At 45.9% G+C, this 18,067-nt stretch overlaps 1 protein-coding gene across 1 annotated transcript in view; it reads left to right on the plus strand.

Moving 5' to 3' along the window:
• Window positions 1-16,172, plus strand: part of prdm16 (PR domain containing 16) — a gene marked incomplete at its 3' end in the record, with an annotated part of 229,335 nt that extends 213,163 nt beyond the window's left edge. Inside the window, exons 6-17 of the mRNA XM_080016002.1 lie at window positions 613-814; window positions 941-1,106; window positions 1,339-1,492; window positions 2,167-3,814; window positions 4,003-4,090; window positions 6,930-7,102; window positions 7,200-7,277; window positions 7,368-7,537; window positions 9,509-9,680; window positions 12,632-12,895; window positions 15,013-15,193; window positions 16,038-16,172. Of these exons, the coding sequence (XP_079872128.1) occupies window positions 613-814; window positions 941-1,106; window positions 1,339-1,492; window positions 2,167-3,814; window positions 4,003-4,090; window positions 6,930-7,102; window positions 7,200-7,277; window positions 7,368-7,537; window positions 9,509-9,680; window positions 12,632-12,895; window positions 15,013-15,193; window positions 16,038-16,172 (3,431 nt within the window). The remainder of the gene's footprint in view (window positions 1-612; window positions 815-940; window positions 1,107-1,338; window positions 1,493-2,166; window positions 3,815-4,002; window positions 4,091-6,929; window positions 7,103-7,199; window positions 7,278-7,367; window positions 7,538-9,508; window positions 9,681-12,631; window positions 12,896-15,012; window positions 15,194-16,037) is intronic.
• Window positions 16,173-18,067: the final 1,895 nt, after the last annotated feature.

Consider the following 18,067-nt stretch of genomic DNA (forward strand, 5'->3'; position numbering starts at 1 on the left):
GCATTAATGAAGGCTACATTTGACTGCTAATTGATTTCCCCTTTATGTGAATGCCTATTGGTGGATCGTGTTGCTTTTACTGTTTAAACGCAAGTGTAATTGGTTGTCACTAACACAGAGAAGCAAAGTCGTATATAGATTGTAATTTTTAGTCAAGTGAAAAAATTGTTTTCTCGCAATTTGATTTGACTACGTGCTTTAAGCGAATAACTTGAGAGATTTTTTTTCTTTTTTTATAATAAAGTGAAACCTTAAAAAAAAAGCTGGTATAATTCATATTCATATCAAAGAGACGTAGGGAAAATTAAACATTTCATAGTTTGTAGAGCACCTGGGAAAAGGAAATTACTCATTACAGAATGTATTCATGTGAATAATAGAATAGGGGAAAGATATGTTGTTTGTTCTGATTGTTGTGACAAGGCTGTAGGATGGTAAATATTATCAGTTCCGAATGCATATTAATAAACATGTTGCAAACAGATAAAATTGACTCGATTAACGCCGCAGGAGGATCATGACATGAGGTGTCGGAGCTGGAAACGCTGCTGCTTTTGTCGACGGTATTCAAAACGACTCACAACCACACTTTGTGTGTGTTTGTCCACACAGACGAACAGATGTACCGCTGTGAAGACTGTGATGAGCTGTTCCCCTCAGCGCTGGAGCTGAGGCGGCACCAGAAGTACTCATGCTCCAGCGCTGGCTCCATATTTGACACGCTGAGCGAGGATTTCAAGCAGGAGCGCGAGGACAGCGACGAGCCCGTCCACGAATGTAAAGACTGTGAGAAGATTTTCCCGAATGAGTACAGGTAAAAAAAAAATATATATATATATACAATCATGTTTTCTCTCAAAACAAAATATCTGTCCGACCAGGACGTATAGGAAATGGCTTCTCAAAACGTACCCAACCACCCCTCTCCCGCCAACTGTAGTCTGGGCCAACACATGATAGTCCACACGGAGGAGAGGGAATACAAGTGTGACCAATGCCCCAAGGCCTTCAACTGGAAGTCCAACCTAATCCGCCACCAGATGTCCCACGACAGTGGCAAGCGCTTTGAGTGTGAAAACTGTGATAAGGTACAGCACACCCCACACGTAAGTTGTGCACACACCAAACACAGGCTCATTCTAATACAGCACCACTACCAGATTTTGTTTTGTTGTTTCAAGATGATTTGTCCAATAATTCTGCAAAAATGGCATGATCATGGTATATTTGTGAAGGAATGACTTTTTTTTTTTGGAGGGAACAGACATCCTTCAATTATGCGCCGGTTTTCGGAGCACATTGACTTTGAGCGCCTGTCGTCTCGCCCTCGCTCCTCAGGTGTTCACGGATCCCAGCAACCTGCAGCGCCACATTCGCTCGCAGCACGTGGGGGCTCGGGCTCACACGTGCCCCGAGTGTGGCAAGACGTTCGCCACCTCCTCAGGCCTCAAGCAGCATAAGCACATCCACAGCAGCGTCAAGCCCTTTATCTGTGAGTGAGAGCTTTGACGGCTCACCCTCCACAGCTGTTTTCCTCTGTCCCTACTCTCCCTACTCCCTCATTACTCTTAATCATATGTGGAGTGTTTGAAGTCATTGAAAGTTCTTAATATTATGAAGGGTTTAGAAGTTCTACTGGAGCTTCCCACCCTCTCTAGTGAGAAGCTACAGTACCATACTATACTAGCTCTTGCTAACTATTCTAACTAGGTTAGAATATTAATGATTAGATGCCATGTTGTCAGAGAATTACCTTGCAAACGACCAAGTGGAGTCACAGCTGACCCCATGCGTATCAATTTATTACTATTTAGGAAAATTAAAAATTTTATCTTAACAAAATTTCTTGACCTTGTCCATGAACTTTTCCTAAATCAATCCATGTTATTTTCTGGCTTTAAATTTTCTGTTTTAATTTGGCCTGATGGTGATACATACATGTACCTTTTGTGGTCATATCTCACCCCAGCATGTTATCATTATTACATTATTAGTTAGAGGTATAGAGTTTCTTTGCATTCAAACTTTCAAACCCACATATGAACCTATTGTATTTCACCTTGCATTCTACTTGTGTTTTGTTGTTCATGTGGTACACGGAATTAGAGACAGTGTTTAAATGGGTTTAACCAGGCCCTGATGGGCTGTGTCGTCTTGCTCCCCCAGGTGAGGTGTGCCACAAGTCATACACCCAGTTCTCCAACCTATGCCGTCACAAGCGCATGCATGCCGACTGCCGCACCCAGATCAAATGCAAAGACTGTGGTCAGATGTTCAGCACTACCTCCTCCCTCAACAAGCACCGGCGCTTCTGTGAGGGCAAGAACCATTATGGTTCTCCAGCTGGAATGTTCACCCCTGGCATTCCCATGAGCTCTAGCCCAATCATGGCCAAGGCCAAGTCCCACCACCCCCACCACCCAGGCCTAAACCACTCTGGCTTGGGATTCACTGACTACTTCAACACCCGCCCTCATCCTCACGCTGGCTTACCTTTCTCCCCTGGACCCCACGGCTTCCCTTCCCTGTCACATGGCTTCCCAGGCATCTTCCCTCCCTCACTTTACCCACGGCCCCCTTTACTGCCTCCTAACCCATTGCTGAAGAGCCCCCTGGGACGCAGTGGTCAGGATGGGAAGATCAATCAGAGTCCCCTGGACGCACCTCCGATCTCTTTGGTGGGCTCCATGAGCAGCAATGAAGGAAACATTCTGAGTCAGATGAAAGACAAGGAGAAAATGAACAAACTGGATCTGTCTTCCAGCGGTGAGGCTAAGACAAAATCCAAGATGGCTGACATGTCTGACGGCAGTGACCTTGAAGACGTCAATACAACAAGCGGGACAGATATGGAGACCACCACTGGTACAGCTTCAGGTGATGGCTCTGACTTAGATAGCGATGGAGAGAGTGAGCGCGAGCGGAGTGGCAAGAGGAGGAAACCATCTGGGGCAGTGTCAGGACAAGACGGCAACCGGCCGGAGGACATGAACAGTCCGCTAGTGTCTGCCGTGTCCAGCTCGGGGAGCTTCTCCATCGACCGTCCTTTTCTTTCCTCTGCGTCGTCCCAGCATTCATTTTTCCCTCCCCCTGATGAGCAAGCACTCCCACCCACAACCAGCAACACAAACATAGCCACTACCGACTCAATCAAAGCTATTGCCTCTATCGCCGAGAAGTATTTTGGCCCAGGTTTCATGGGCCTTCATCAGGAAAAGAAGATGGGTCCATTGCCATACCATTCCATGTTCCCCTTCCAGTTCCTTCCCAATTTCCCCCACTCCCTCTATCCTTTCAGCACTGACCGAGGAACCCTCAACCCTAGCATGTTCTTTAAGCCTGAGCCCAAGTCACCTCGTGAGCAGCTACACAAAATGGTGTCTGGTGGCCTGGGAACTCCTGTCCTCACCACTGAGTCCCCATTCGATCTGACCACCAAGACCAAGGAGACCAAACTAGCTTCCCCCACACCTACCAAGCCCTCCCATCCCAACAGCAGTAGTGGAAGCAGCACTGGACCTCTAGTGTTATCAAGCGGCGAGGAGCAGCCCCTGGACCTCAGCATTGGCAGCCGAACCAGGAGTGGTCACAACGGCGTGGCCCCTGAGCCCCAGAACCGCAAGAACCTCATGTATGGAGCCGGAAAGCTGATTCCTACCAAGGAAGAACCCCTAAGTGGGAACTCCCTCCCTCACTCTCAGTCTTTGCATCAGTCCTCAATTACCCAGCACCAGCAACCCTTGGCTCAGCCTCCCCAGCAACCTCCTCTGCACTATGCCAAGCCATCAGCCTTCTTCATGGACCCCATATACAGGTATTTCAGCCCCGATCTTACTAGAAAATGTCCAGACCCAGCAATAATGCAGTTTAAGCCTTTATCTTTTAGATATGTGCATCAATAAGCATCACCTCAGAATAAAGAACATATACTGATGTTTAGTGTGAGATTGGAGATGAACCGCGACCTTGGTACGTAACCCTTTTGCCTTGGTGTTGGTCCAGCAGGGTGGAGAAGAGGAAGCTAATCGACCCCGTAGGAGCTCTGAAGGAGAAGTTCCTTAGGCCCTCCCCGCTGCTCTTTCACCCTCAGGTAGGACTACTGTACAAACACAAACAATTCAGAGTGCGGTGGTAAGGATGAAAAAGACAATTAGACTCATTGTTCATCGGTTCATCGGTCATCTAGATGCAGCTAGAAAAGGTTGCCTTGAAAGACGCATCAATTTACCTTAAAGAGCTACTTTTTGTGTTTGGCTTTAAAAACGATTCGGATAAACGGATGTCAAGATCTTCTGATGCAAAAGATTTTGTTAAAACAGCCAAAATGTTTGGCTTATATAGATCAGCCTCCACCATTTACATACCAAATCCACTCTCAAATAAGATCGCAATATTATAGGAGCATTGGTTGCAGTTTCACCTCGGACAAAAGCTTAAAGTGGCGAGACCTTGAATGAGGGGGAATTGGTCTCCATCTCTTCCACACAGGTTGATGCTATCATTTATTATTTTCACAACACCTATTATGTGAAAAGTCTTCAACGCTGCCTCCCACGCCACTGCAACCTGAATTGATAGGCCCCTAAACACCATCATTCCACAGCGCTGATGTTCTTTTCTCAAGGGTTCGCTGAGATTTTCTTCCTTTGTTTATGCAATGGCGCCTGTGTACCCTGTCACTCCTACCTTGCTCAGAAGACACAGTCTGGTACCGCAGCCCCTTTGACAATCAGTCACATTGTTCAACTGTCCCGAGCCCTCCCTACCTCTTCAAGCCTTGATTACACGGAATGATAGGATTAATAAAAAATAAAAGAATAATAAGCGTTTCAATTGTGGGTTGCTTGCCTGACAAACCCACTTGGCTATGCTAAAGTTAGTTGTGGTATTGTTTCATGTGCTGGGAGCAGACGGACCAGCTAATAATTCCCCCCTCGGAGTAGCAGGACTTTTTTTTTTTTTGCTCGGGCTGGCTGGCTAGATAATAGCACTGTGTCCATCAAGGACATCCTGTGTTTGTGTCCAGGAGAATAGGGGGCTCTTGTTGGGGAAACGTTTTTATCTGACCTGGAAATCTGGGTCCTCTATCAATTGTGACTTTGCAATACACACGTCCACCGGTTCATTATTCAGACAGATACTCTCACATACACAGTTGATGTTCAAAACGGACGGTGGCATGTATGCACTAATACTTGAACAAAAGCATGATGATGTGCAAGTGTGAGGTTTTTATGACCAACCAAATACCATACCAAGTAGTTGATATTCGGCAATAGTCAAGCCTCTTCCTTAAGCCTCTTTACTGCATAGCATATGGTACACGGTATATATCATTTATACTTGGTATGTGCTGCAAAATAGATGGTGATAGGATGGTCACCAACTAGATCACATACTTTTCGCATTTTAAAGATTCCCCTGATTATTCCCGAAAAAACTGAACTGCTTACTACATAAATATGTAAAGCAAATATTAAATAAGACTCTTTGCTTATCTATGTCTTGAGTGTAATGTACAGTATGTTAACAGCCTCTCCAGTCGCCTCAGCTTCGGAAAAGGATCGATGCTTATTATTATTTTACTCAAACAGCGGCAAACAAAATTGAGTTCTGAACCTTAGACGGCTAAAAAACGCTTCACACATAAAGCATCTCGGCTGTGATCCAAACACAATGCCGCCGGTCTAATTCAGTCGCATGACGGAATCACCCAGCGCAGCCCCTACAACCCCGTTCTCACACCGCGAATAAACACATCGAGACGCAGTGTCTGTCCCCGTGTCTCCCCCGTCCCGTATTCACTAAACAAGGAAGGATGTAAGCTGTTTTTGGCAAATAAACTCCTACATAGCCGGCCGCCTTTGTTCGCAGGGTCCTAGCGGGGAGGGGAAGTGGTTATCAGTCAGGGGTATCTTAAACTATATTGTGCCACTCCCGCCGAGGCTCTTGAATGCCTCATTGAGCCAAGTCGTCTGGCCTCGGACAGCGGCTTACCCAGCACTAGCTGGGTAGGGGAAAGGGTAAAGAACAAAGTGTTGGCCTAGGATGGGAGTCCCTGGAAGGTGTGTGTGTGTGTGTGTGTGTGTGTGTGTGTGTGTGTGTGTGTGTGTGTGTGTGTGTGTGTGTGTGTGTGTGTGTGTGTGTGTGTGTGTGTGTGTGTGTGAACGTACGATAGGTCAGGGAGTGGACTCCCCTGAAGTACAATCAACAAGGCTGACCTCTGATATACTGCTTCCTCAGGGCTTCCGGCTCATTCTTTCATTCTCTCCCTCTGTCTTTCTCTCTCTCTGTCTCTCTCTCTCTCTGTCTCTCTCTCTCTCTCTCTCTCTGTCTCTCTTTCTCAACCCGGATCTATCTCTCCTTTCTTTGTTTTCTGACAGTTTTTTCTATTAATGTTTCGTTCCAAAGAAAATCAAATAATTGACTGTTAATTCAAAACACACTTTTTAAATGGAAAAGTGGATGGAACACTTTGTGTAAGAAAGATCAAATCGAAGAAGTGAATAAAGCCTCCTGATTACCATTTTAAAAATGGCAGCATAGATTATATGCAAGTTGCCATCCAGCTAATGACCAAAAAAAACAACAACCTCAGATTGAGGTTGAAGTTAATGGAGGAAGTTCTCTTTAGAAATTCGGAGTCAGTATTTCTTTCCCAACAAAACTTTAGGGTCTTAATAGCTAGGTTACTTCATTGTTGCCTTGGTCTCTCAAGGTGGGCATGTTTGTTCCTTCATCACACTGTCTGATGGTCTTTGGTCGCCGCACCTGAGCACATTAAAACTCTGCCCCACGACTCAAATGTAGAAAGTTCTGCCTCACAGACGTCCATTTGTTTACGTCACAGTCTATGGTTTTAAATTCTGTCCAGTCCCTCCCTTAACCAAGCTTGCCTTTGCGCTCTGCCTCTGTTCCCTCCTGTTCAGATGTCAGCCATGGAGAACATGACGGAGAAGCTGGAGAGCTTTGCTTCTCTTAAGCTGGACATGCCGCCCAACTCGCTGCAACACTCAACCCATCCACTGTTCAACTTCCGCTCGCCACCCCCCTCCCTCTCCGACGCCATCCTACGCAAGGGCAAGGAGCGTTACACCTGCAGGTGAGAGCTCCAGATGTTTGGGATGAGGGCTTCTCTTTCTCTCCTTCCTCTTTCTCTTCGTTCTCCTCACAATCCCTGGCTCCTTTCTTCTCAACAGGTACTGTGGGAAAATCTTCCCCCGATCAGCTAACCTCACCAGACACTTGCGGACACACACAGGAGAGCAACCATACAGGTACATCTCCTCCTCCACTTCTCCTCTCTACTCCTCTCCCCTTCTCCTATGTTTGCCTTTGTAAGCCTCACCCTTCTCCCTGTCTGGCAGGTGCAAATACTGTGACCGCTCGTTCAGCATCTCGTCCAACCTCCAGCGTCACGTTCGAAACATCCACAACAAGGAGAAACCCTTCAAGTGTCACCTGTGCAACCGCTGCTTCGGTCAGCAGACCAACCTGGACCGGCATCTCAAGAAGCACGAGCACGAGAACATTCCTGGTCAGTGTGCACCTTCTGCAAAACAATGCACGCAAACGGGGGAACACTGTGTTGGCATTTAAAGGGGACCTATAACACTCCTTTTCAGCAAGTTAATAATAAGAAGAAGATTCTTTATTTATCACACACAACACATGCACTCATCTGGCCACGGTGACCACCGCGACGGTTCTGTAAGCCAATGGGGTTTGAGCATGAGTAGTAGGGTTCCGTTGTGTGAAGCACGTAAACTTTCACTTATTTCACCTTATCAGTCCTACAAAATCTGTTTCTGAGCAAATATGAGGCGAGAAATAAGCAATCCAGTTGCTGAATGGTCCCGACTTTCGTAAGGCAGGGGTACTGCTGCACTGGACCACATGGGACACCGCACCGGGACACCACACAGGGGCACCGCACAGGGCTTTTTTTCAATTAGGAAATGTTGGAAAATTTTATGAAATAAATACATGGTTTTGTTTTGAGAAAGGTGTAGCGGATCATGCAGAATACACAGCATAATTATTTTTAAATACTTGTTGTCACCGACAGTTGGTATTAATTCGTCTTTCTTTTAAAAGATTTGTGCTGGTCTGTGCCGCCAACAGAGCAGTTCCCATGCTTAGGGGATCCGGCGGAGCTTGTTATTTCTCCAGCCGTGGGTGGAGTTACTCAGATGGGGGGGCCCCATGTGATGTAGGAAGGGGTCGCAAATCTGAACGGCTTGTTGAATCACATGTTTTCCTGAAATAGGCAGCTCACAAAAAACGGACTGGGTTGTCTTATTTCCCAGTGTGTGTGTTAGTAGGCCCACCAAAGACCTAAATGTATGTGCACAAGCACTGAAAAAGTGAGTTTTTTATAATAGGTCCAGCCCCTTTAACCATATTACCAACGATAAACCATGCGTGTGTTAACCAGGCTTTTAGTGTGTCCTGGGAGATTTAAATTTAAGATTGGCTTCGTAAGCCCTTTTTCACATTTTTCTATTTATTTTATTGTGGGATTCAGTGGATATCTCTAGTTTATTGTTTCTCAATCTAAATTTTAAAGGCTGAACTCAAAGATGTGTCTTGGTGAATTGTGCTGACTGAAGTGATATCCCATCTCGCAGCCTCAAAAAAGATTCAGAGGTATCCAACGGCGATAATATCACCCCTGCTCTCGAAAAGTGGGCAAAATTGGAACAATTTTGCATGTAAAATATTTTTCTAAACCTATAAATACAACTTAAATATAAAGTATGGCGCAAGGCACTGCACCCTTAAATGCTACAGTGAACCTGCCTAGTGGTCAACAATAGAGGACTGTGGTGGGGGCTGGAGGCCTCCACGTGGAAAACTATGTGTGTGTGTGTGTGTGTGTGTGTGTGTGTGTGTGTGTGTGTGTGTGTGCGTGTATGCGTCTATGTGTGTGTGTGTGTGTGTGTGTGTGTGTGTGTGTGTGTGTGTGTGTGTGTGCGTGCGTGCGTGCGTGCGTGCGTGTGTGTGTGTGTGTAGCTGGTTGTTGACTAACGAATGTGTGCTCATCAATATATTCACCTGGATAAAGATTTCAGTTTAAACTAAAAAAAAGTTTGAAAGGAAAAGGTTTTTAAGGTTTAAAAAATTGTAAAGAAACCTTTAAAAAAGGTTTTAAAATGAAATTATATATATAAATATACAAATATATTTGAAAATATATATATCTCTGTATATATATGTATATATAACATACATTTATATATATATATATATATATATATATATATATATATATATACAGTAGATATATATATATATATATATATAAACACACACACACATATATATATATACACATATATACACACACATATATATATATATATATATTTATTTATATAGAAAACAATTGAACAATGGGAGTCATTTTTCTCTCATCTTACATGAATTATGTAACTACTAATCTCTAAAATAACTGGGTGTGCGCGTGTCTGTCTGTCTGCACGGCACTGCTGGCCGTTTCCAACAGTGAGCCAACAGTCTGGGATGCTCTCCAACCTGGGAACCACCATCTCGTCGCCGAACTCCGAGCCAGACAATCATGCACTTTTAGAGGAGAAAGAGGATTCGTACTTCTCGGAAATCCGCAACTTCATTTCCAACAGTGAGATGAACCAGGCGTCCAGCTCCACGGATAAGAGGTCAGGAATGCTGATCAAGATACGCACACAGCCCACGCACACACACACACACACACACACACACACACACACACACACACACACACACACACACACACACACACACACACACACACACACACACACACACACACACACACACACACACACACACACACTCTCAAGGTCACACGTAGCGTGCAGTGCTCTCTAGTGGCTGAATGGTCCTCAACAAGTTTAGTGACCAGCTTCCAGAAATATCCGAACTCGCCTTGAAGAGTCAATTCTGAGCAATCAATCCCAGAATTTCAAGGGAACTGACTTTCCGGTGAATCACAGACGAGCTGGAATATGAAAAATATGCTGCTACTACTAAAGCTAGCAATATAGTGGAAGGGCTGGTCTGGTTGGGAAGATCTAAAACACTATCGTTGTTGGGTAAAAAGATTGAGTTTCCTGTCATTTCATCAAGTATATTGTTGGCGCAGAGTTCCAGAGCAGAGAGGCGAGGAAAGGATGTGAGATATCAAGGAGCCATGTGAGTGATGTATAGTCAGTATTTAGGATTTTTCTCCCTCTCTTTCATTCCTCTCTCTCTTTCTCTCTCTCTCTTGCTCTCTCTCTCCCTCAGCCTGACTGCTAGACTCACATTCTGTCTGTCTCTTTTCCCCTCGTTCCTTCTTTCCTCCTTCTCGTCAGCGAACATTAGAGCCGGCAGATGAAGGGGCAATTTGGCCCCTCTGCCATCTGGCATCAATACCGAGTCTCATCCACAACAAGCTGACCTGACATCTTAATATCTGTAATTCAGGCTAAGTGTCCTGCTTTCTGTCCTCCCGACCAGGCAACCCCGTGTTTATTTTCCCTTCTGAGAGACTGCAGTCAAACACCGAGCACAGACACCCATCCATAGACGTCTATCTGAAGCAATCATGCTTATCCGCCCCGCATGAAAGAAACAATCCCCTTATTTTTTGTGCCTCGTGGGTAGTCTGAGTGGATGTCACCAGAAAGCCCTCTTTATACCCCTATGTGAGAACTTTATTTGAGCGGTTTCACACCCGGGGCAGTAAAAACACAGATAAATCCAGGTGAAGGGTTCAGAGGTGTGGATGGGTCCTGGTCCCGGTCCTGGTCCTGCAGAACTGGAGGGGTGGTGTTTATCTGTCTGCCCTAGATTGATAATCCAGGTTGTAATTAGGCTTTGAACCCTAATTATACTGGTTTGGGGAGAGGACTAGTTGAGTTGAGGGCTGGGGGCCTGGTCTGGTGTCGGACTGCTTTGACTGGCAGTTCGGACCCTGCGGCAGGCGGGGGGGTGCTCCCAGGTTGAGGCATTTATCTGAGAGATCCACTGATGATGGAGCTCTTCCCCAGTCCACCCCCGATCCATACCCCGAGACCGCTAACACAAACACCCAACTGACGTGTTTAGACTAAATGACAAAACCCAGGGCCCCCCATGTCAGGGCAATGCTTCTTTCTCCACGCACACAGACACACACACACAGGAACGGACATTCCCCCTCCACTTACCAGCTTGGCAATTTGATTATAGGGATATTTGATCTAGATTGAAAGAAGAGAAGAAGAGGGATTTCATTTCGGGGGGGGGGGGGGTTCTTCCGTGACCCTGCTACCACATACACCCACCCACTGTGTGTGTGACCCAGCCCTGTCCCTACACACGCCCTCCCAGAGGTAACCCTGTCTGGTTTTATAAATATCCACTGTGTGGCGAAGAAACGGGGTAAATTTGCCTCCCCAGAGGGAATGACATCATAAACCATGACATGGTGGTATGGGGGACCGTAGAGGGGGGTGGGACGGGGATGGTGGAGTAGCTAGGCACGGCTGGAAAATGTACAGACGGCAGGTCGTAATGGTTGTGTGCTGATAGCCTGTTTGCAGATCAGGCGTTTTCTCAGCTCACTCACACGCGCTCTGCTTCACCATTACGGGGCCTGGAGGACACCCTCTGAAGCCCACTTTTTGAGGAACCGGCCAATTAATCATTCCTGGGCTATTTGTAAAAGCTGTCTGGGCTGACTGTTGGCACCCGTGTTTGTTTGTGTAGACAGTGGAGTTGGACCATGCGTGTTGTCAACACAGTCTGTTGCTCCCTATGAGTCATGTCTACATGGGTGAAGCAGCAGTGAAAGCCATCAAGCTTTAGGAGCTCTATAGGTAGAGCAAATGATATTTAACACAAAGGTTAAATATATAAGGGACTCAAGGGAATATCTAGCATCAGTGTAGATAAGCTGTAGCGTGGAAGGCAGCTGTACAGAATGGGATCTGTTGCAGAGGCCAACTTAGACTGAAACTGCAAACTTGGGGGATTTCCCTTCTATATTAATATATATATTATATTAACTATATTCTATAATTTACCTCCTAAATTGTGTATTTTACAGATCAACACTAAAGTCTCTGTGGCTTGACAACGCAATCTCCACAAAGAACTAGGAATCTCATAGTCAAAATGATGTATAGCTCCATCCATATTTCCAGTAAGCGGGAATTATACCCCTTTCCCACTGCGCCTAAAACCCGGTAACACCTGCTTACATCTGCCATTGGTCATTAGTGGGAAAGGCTACACCCGGGTTACGGTCCCGGGACAGATGACCCTGGAATAGTCACAGGTTTTTATCGGCTCCAGCTCCGATCGGCTCTGATGTGAACAGGACGCCTGGGTCGACCCGTTCATTTTGGTCCCTTTACCGGCATGATGCGATGCACGTTGAAGATCCTGATGTTGGCGCATAAATAGACAGAAATATTGGCGTATCATTCCATCATTTCATATCCCATTTAGAATCCAAAATCAAAATCAGAAGTTATTTTGCCGCTACATTGTTTAATTCACTACATGTAAAAAAAAACATGGTTCGGTGCTCAATTCATTATTTTGGTAAGAAACTTTCTGACATCTCCCTCCACTCTTTTGCCTCTTCTTCCCAATCCAGATCAGAACAGGCCGAGGGGGAACGCCCGCCCAGCCGCAGCCTGTCCAACTCCAAGCTGGGGCTCCAAGGACTGGAGGAGGAGGAAGAGGAGGTGGAGGGAGACGATGAGGAGGAGGAAGAAGGCAGCCTGACGGAGAAGTCTCAAGACGAGGCACCCGAGTCCCCTATCGCCATGCCAACGAGAGTGTACGAAGAGGACGAGGAGGAGGCGGAAGTGACGGAGGAGGCCGCCCCATTGGCTATGAGCTACGATCACACTCGCAGGTGTGTGTGTGTGTGTGTGGGGGGGGGGGGGGGGGGGGGGGGGGGGGGGTTAGGCCAAACGTCTCGTCACTCTCACCTTTTCCCACTAAGCCCACAACTAAACATCAACAACAAGATGGTAGTTGGGGGTTTGCTAGAGACGTGTGGATGATATTTTGAGAATGGAGCAAGCACACATTGGACGACCATGAAAAATTCCAATCGGCGATTGCCACTGACGATTTTATCGGGGCGCACTATCAAGTTTTTTTGAACAGGAATAATAATGAAAATGAAAACAACATCATGGGAGTTGGGAGCCGGCGTGCACGTACGGTGCACCGCTGTCTGGAGAAGAATTTCTTTCTCTATTAGATTATATTATATATATTGCTGTATTATAATCACGAGATTTGCTGATAGAGCGGGGAAGTGGCATCCAAGTGGTGACTCGACGGCTCTGAGCGGAGAAGGCGAGAGACTCCACCCCCTCTCTCCCTCCCTCTCTCCCTCTCTCGATCCCTCTCTCCCTCCCTCCCTCTCGCCTTCCCTCTCTCCCTCTCACCCTCTCTCCCTCCCTCTCCATCACTCCCTCCCTCTCCGTTCCAGTTTTAGAACACGGTAAACTACACTTACACCGTTTCTATGCTCTGATTTTTCCTGGCGGATAAAAAATATGTAAACAAATCGTCCGTCATCAATGTCAATGGTGATCGATAGAGTCGATCGCAGATTGAGTGAGGAATGAATCGTAAATCTGCCCGAGCCTGCTCCCACGCCACACCACGTATTTCTCAGTTGACAACCCCAAAATAAGTAAAACTGCTTTTTATCTTTGATTCTACGGATACAAACGGATTCTTCCTCACTTAGACTTGCTTGGTGCCCGTCACTGTTTGCGTGGTTAACGGCAGATGTTGATGCACATGTCCTGTGTTTTAATATGAACGGTCACTGGAGATCAGGGTTATGAGTGCTTGGAGCAGTGCGGTGGTTACTTCACAGCAACACGGCAGCTGGCAAGAAGCTGGAGCTACGATGGTACTTCCTGGCATCAAAGGTTTTTAGGGCTATTTACAGACACGCTGTGATGGCAAAAACAATCTCAAAGAGCCACAATAGTTACCTCACGAATGCATAACTTGAGTCACTTAATCAACTGAGCTTTGAAATCATGTCAACCATATTAAATGGGGCCTGACCCTTACTACTCACCAGCTCAGAGCTGTGAAGTGATAAACTGAGACTCCGACTTCCAACTCAGAGGTGACATGCTGCTCCGGTGCATCTTTCCAGGTTGGAAGGCCAGAAAAAAACGAGTTTCCGCAGCGTGAGCTCGTTGTGTTGATGTGTTGACGGATGGCATGACTTGTTTATCTTTCTCTCTGTCATCTAATTCTTTAATTCTCAAATTACGCCATCGATTGGCTGCCACTGTTAAGCCTGTCCACGCTCTGTCAGGCTGGTCATGGAACCCTTCTGGTGTGATAAAAGTGCATGGTCTCATTGTTTGGGGTTTAATACTTTAGTAATCATAATCACTCGGCTTTGGCCTAATGGATGAGGCAAGGCGCCACTTTAATGTTTTTTTTTTAGTTTTGTTTTTTTTCCCCAAATATTTATCAGGGCTCTCATGTTGAGAACAGATTGTGATAGTCAGCAGCGTGAGCCCAAACATCTGTTTGCCATTTCTGTTTTCTGTTCTGTCTGTTCCGCTGATATGAGTCCATTTCTGGATGTGTACGCCGTGAAGAGATCTACTCACTCATGATCCGTCTGTTTGTCTAATCAAAACAATGACAGCAAACCAATGTTTCACCTGAGCTAACTTGAGGTCAACTCCTGCTCCTGTCCTTCCCCTGTTCTTCCTCTTCTTCCATCTTATTCCCTTCTCCTCAATCACCGTCCCCCCTTCATCCCTTTTTCCGTTACCGTCTGCTTTTACTCTCCCTTCCATTTTCCAACCCTGCGTTCCCTCCGACCCGCACGCGATTCACTCATCTTTTCCCATACTCTTCCCTGATGCTACTACATCGACAATCTGTTCGTCCCTCCCCTCATCCTTCCCTCCCTCCACCCGCCAATCGGCATTGCCCATCGGTCTCCATTTCTACCCTGCCCTCCGTTCCCTGGTGCAGGTGTATAGAGGAGGAGGGCTCCCTCTTGGACCTGGAGGGTCTGCCCAGCTTTCCCAAGAGCCTGGACGGGCTACGTAAGGCAGCCGGGGACGAGCCATCCTTTGACGTTAAAGACATATTTAATGCCTCGCTAGAGTCGGAGGCTTTGAAAGAGACATTGTACAGGCAGGCTAAAACCCAGGTACGTGACTGTGACTTCAGCCCCTTGTTGGACAAAATGTAAGTGGGAGAGGAGATACAGTCTAGTGATAGTGCTTTCTATCACAGTTACAGGCTTAAATGGCTTTTTAGAGGCTTTGTACAAAGGTTCCCAATGGGTAGCAAACCACGGTAAAAAACAGTACAATGAATAGAAAGAAGAATTATCTATATGTATTTAGTCAAACTGGAACGGCATAAATCCAATATCAAAAATCCAAGTAAAATTTAAGGGATGGAGAGTCAGAGTCCCGGGAGGCGAACAAGGCGTCAAGGACAGGTCAAGGACAGTTCATTTGAGCTGATCTTTCAATTCTAACCGAGCAAAGAATGGAGAGAGAGAGAGAGAGAGAGTTTGAGTTTGAGTGCGTGAGTGTGCGAGCGAGCGCGCGTGGGACCGTGTGTGTCCTCATGACTCACGTCAAGTAAGGGAGCAGTTAAATCAGACGTGCCTCGGCCTCTTTACTCACATGTTATTCTGCCACTTAACCCACTAACACATTAACACGTACTTTACCAATTTTCTTCATCTGCTCTACCTACGATCTGCACGGTGTGCCTCTCACCTCCCGAAGCTTCAAGTGGAGCATTATTTGCAGGTTCTTGGATGAGCGAATACACAGGTGGCACAGTGGGTGGCGCAGTTCCCCCTGCAGCACCACAGCGCCACAGACCTGCAGGTTTAGTCGAGTTGGAACAACCTGCGTTCCCCTGGGATGAACTGCTATCCCATTCAGGGTGTCCCCCAGGTCCTTTGCCTGCTGTGAGCCGGACGAGGTGGTCGTGGATGTAAACCCTTTCTCCTTTTCTGTCTCCTCCCTCCGTAGGCTTATGCAATGATGCTGTCTCTCTCAGAGAACAACCCTTTGCACGCGCCCTCCCAGAACTCTCTGGACGCTTGGCTGAGCATGGGGGGCGGACCGTCTGAGGCCAGCAGCTTTCACCCGCTCAACCACATCTAGGAGGAGGAGGAGGAGGAGGAAGAGGAAGAGGCACAAACGTACCGCATTGGATATTGATACGAGACAGAGAGGATAGAGAGTCATGTGGGGTCAACGTGAAACGACCAGAAATGGAAAACTTCCCGTTACGCCATTCAAGATCTAGAGATTGGAGGATTGCTTAGTGTGTGTGTGTGTGTGTGTGTGTGTGTGTGTGTGTGTGTGTGTGTGTGCATGCGTGCGTGCGTGCGTGCGTGCGTGTGTGTGCGTGTGTGTCCAAGTGAGAGGGGGAGAGACATAGAAAGAGAGAGAGAGGAAGAGAGAAATTTTCCCTGGATGAGGGGGTCTCGCAAGACTCTGGCAAAGAGAAAGCACTGCTCCGCCCCTGTTGATGTGAAGGACATAGATGAAAGCCTGTCAATAGCATTGAAACTCTAATCGCAGCCCAGTCCAAAAGGCTCCATTGTGCCACACCCGGGCCCCGTGCACAGCTCTTCTGAAAACCAACAACCAGGGGCGTCACGGAGGTCTGCGGCGGCATTAACACGGCATTACCACTGCATGTCCACAAGGTGGTGCTGTTTCGGGAGGAAGCGCGGTGGGACGAGCGTGGACAGATTCCCTGTTTTTTGCTTTTGTTTTTTTCCCACTTAAAGATCAGAATCAACGACAGCACCGTATCACATGTTACCGGAGGACATTGCACTCTGCGTGCGATCTGGAAAAATATGTTCCAGTTGACATTTCAAGCTGATTTTTGGGTGATTACATGAAGAATGATGTCAATGTTCAAATGTGCATAGCAACTGTTTGATTACTTATCCAGGACACTAGCCATTTTAATTGGTTGCCCAGTTTGATCATGCTGAAAATGACGTTAAATCATACTCAAATGCGAGGAAGATGATCCTCTACTTACTTGTTTAAATTCATGTCGTTCTTTTTTTGTTTAATTTTATTTACTTTTTGTTTCTTCTTAGATACAACAGTATTGTTTCGTTGTAGGCACCACAGTGCTAAAATGTTAATATAATTATTTTAGAGAAGGACCAAAATTGTATGATATTGTCATAGGATGTACAAAATAACCTAGATGTTCATAGCAAGAGTGGTATGTGCCAAATAACATAGAAAATGTATTGTTCTCCGACAATCATTTCTTTTCCATCGGGCTTGCGTTTGCTGTCATAGTTGTTTCATTGTTCTTATTACACTCTTATATATTTGATTTTCGACAGTGTGTGTATTCTATTTATTTTTGGTTGTTTTGTTTCGTCTTTGTGAAAATGAAAAAGGTAAATTTTTCTTTTCTTCCTCCCCAACTTTCCTCTTTGCGGAAGGAATGAGCGAGCGCCCGTCAGAATCTGTAGATTGTGAATCTCGGCTTCTGGTGCGTTAGTGTGCCAAAATGAAATGAACCTGTAAATTCATCTGCTATTATTTAAAGTAAAATCTAGTTTTAGCTGTTTTTTGTTTTTTATAATTTTTCGATTTTTTTTTTTTTTTTTTTTTTTTTTTTTTTTTTTTTCCCCACCAGTTTCAAGATTTGGTTTCTGTTGTGCAAGTCTAACCATTTCAGTCAACATGCTGAATGTGTCTCATTCTCACGTCTTTCCAGAAAAGGGCATTACGCTGTCTCCATGACACTTTTGAACGAAACAAAGTGGCTGGTTTCATCATCAATTCAACCCTCCCTACTTACTTTTTTCTTGGCATCGGAAATTGTTACCATTTATTTTTTGTTTTAAAGTCACCCCTTTATTGTTAAAGACCGAATTACGGTAATAGTGGTGCCTGAAGGGAGATTTGGACACGTTGGGAGTTGAAACATAATTTTTTTTTTTTTATAAATAACTCCCTCTAAAAATAGTCCCTCCAAGCGCCAATCAAAAGCCCTTCAAACACACGGGGGAAAA

The sequence above is a fragment of the Zeus faber genome (assembly GCF_960531495.2).
Source record: "Zeus faber genome assembly, chromosome: 15".
NCBI lineage: Eukaryota > Metazoa > Chordata > Actinopteri > Zeiformes > Zeidae > Zeus > Zeus faber.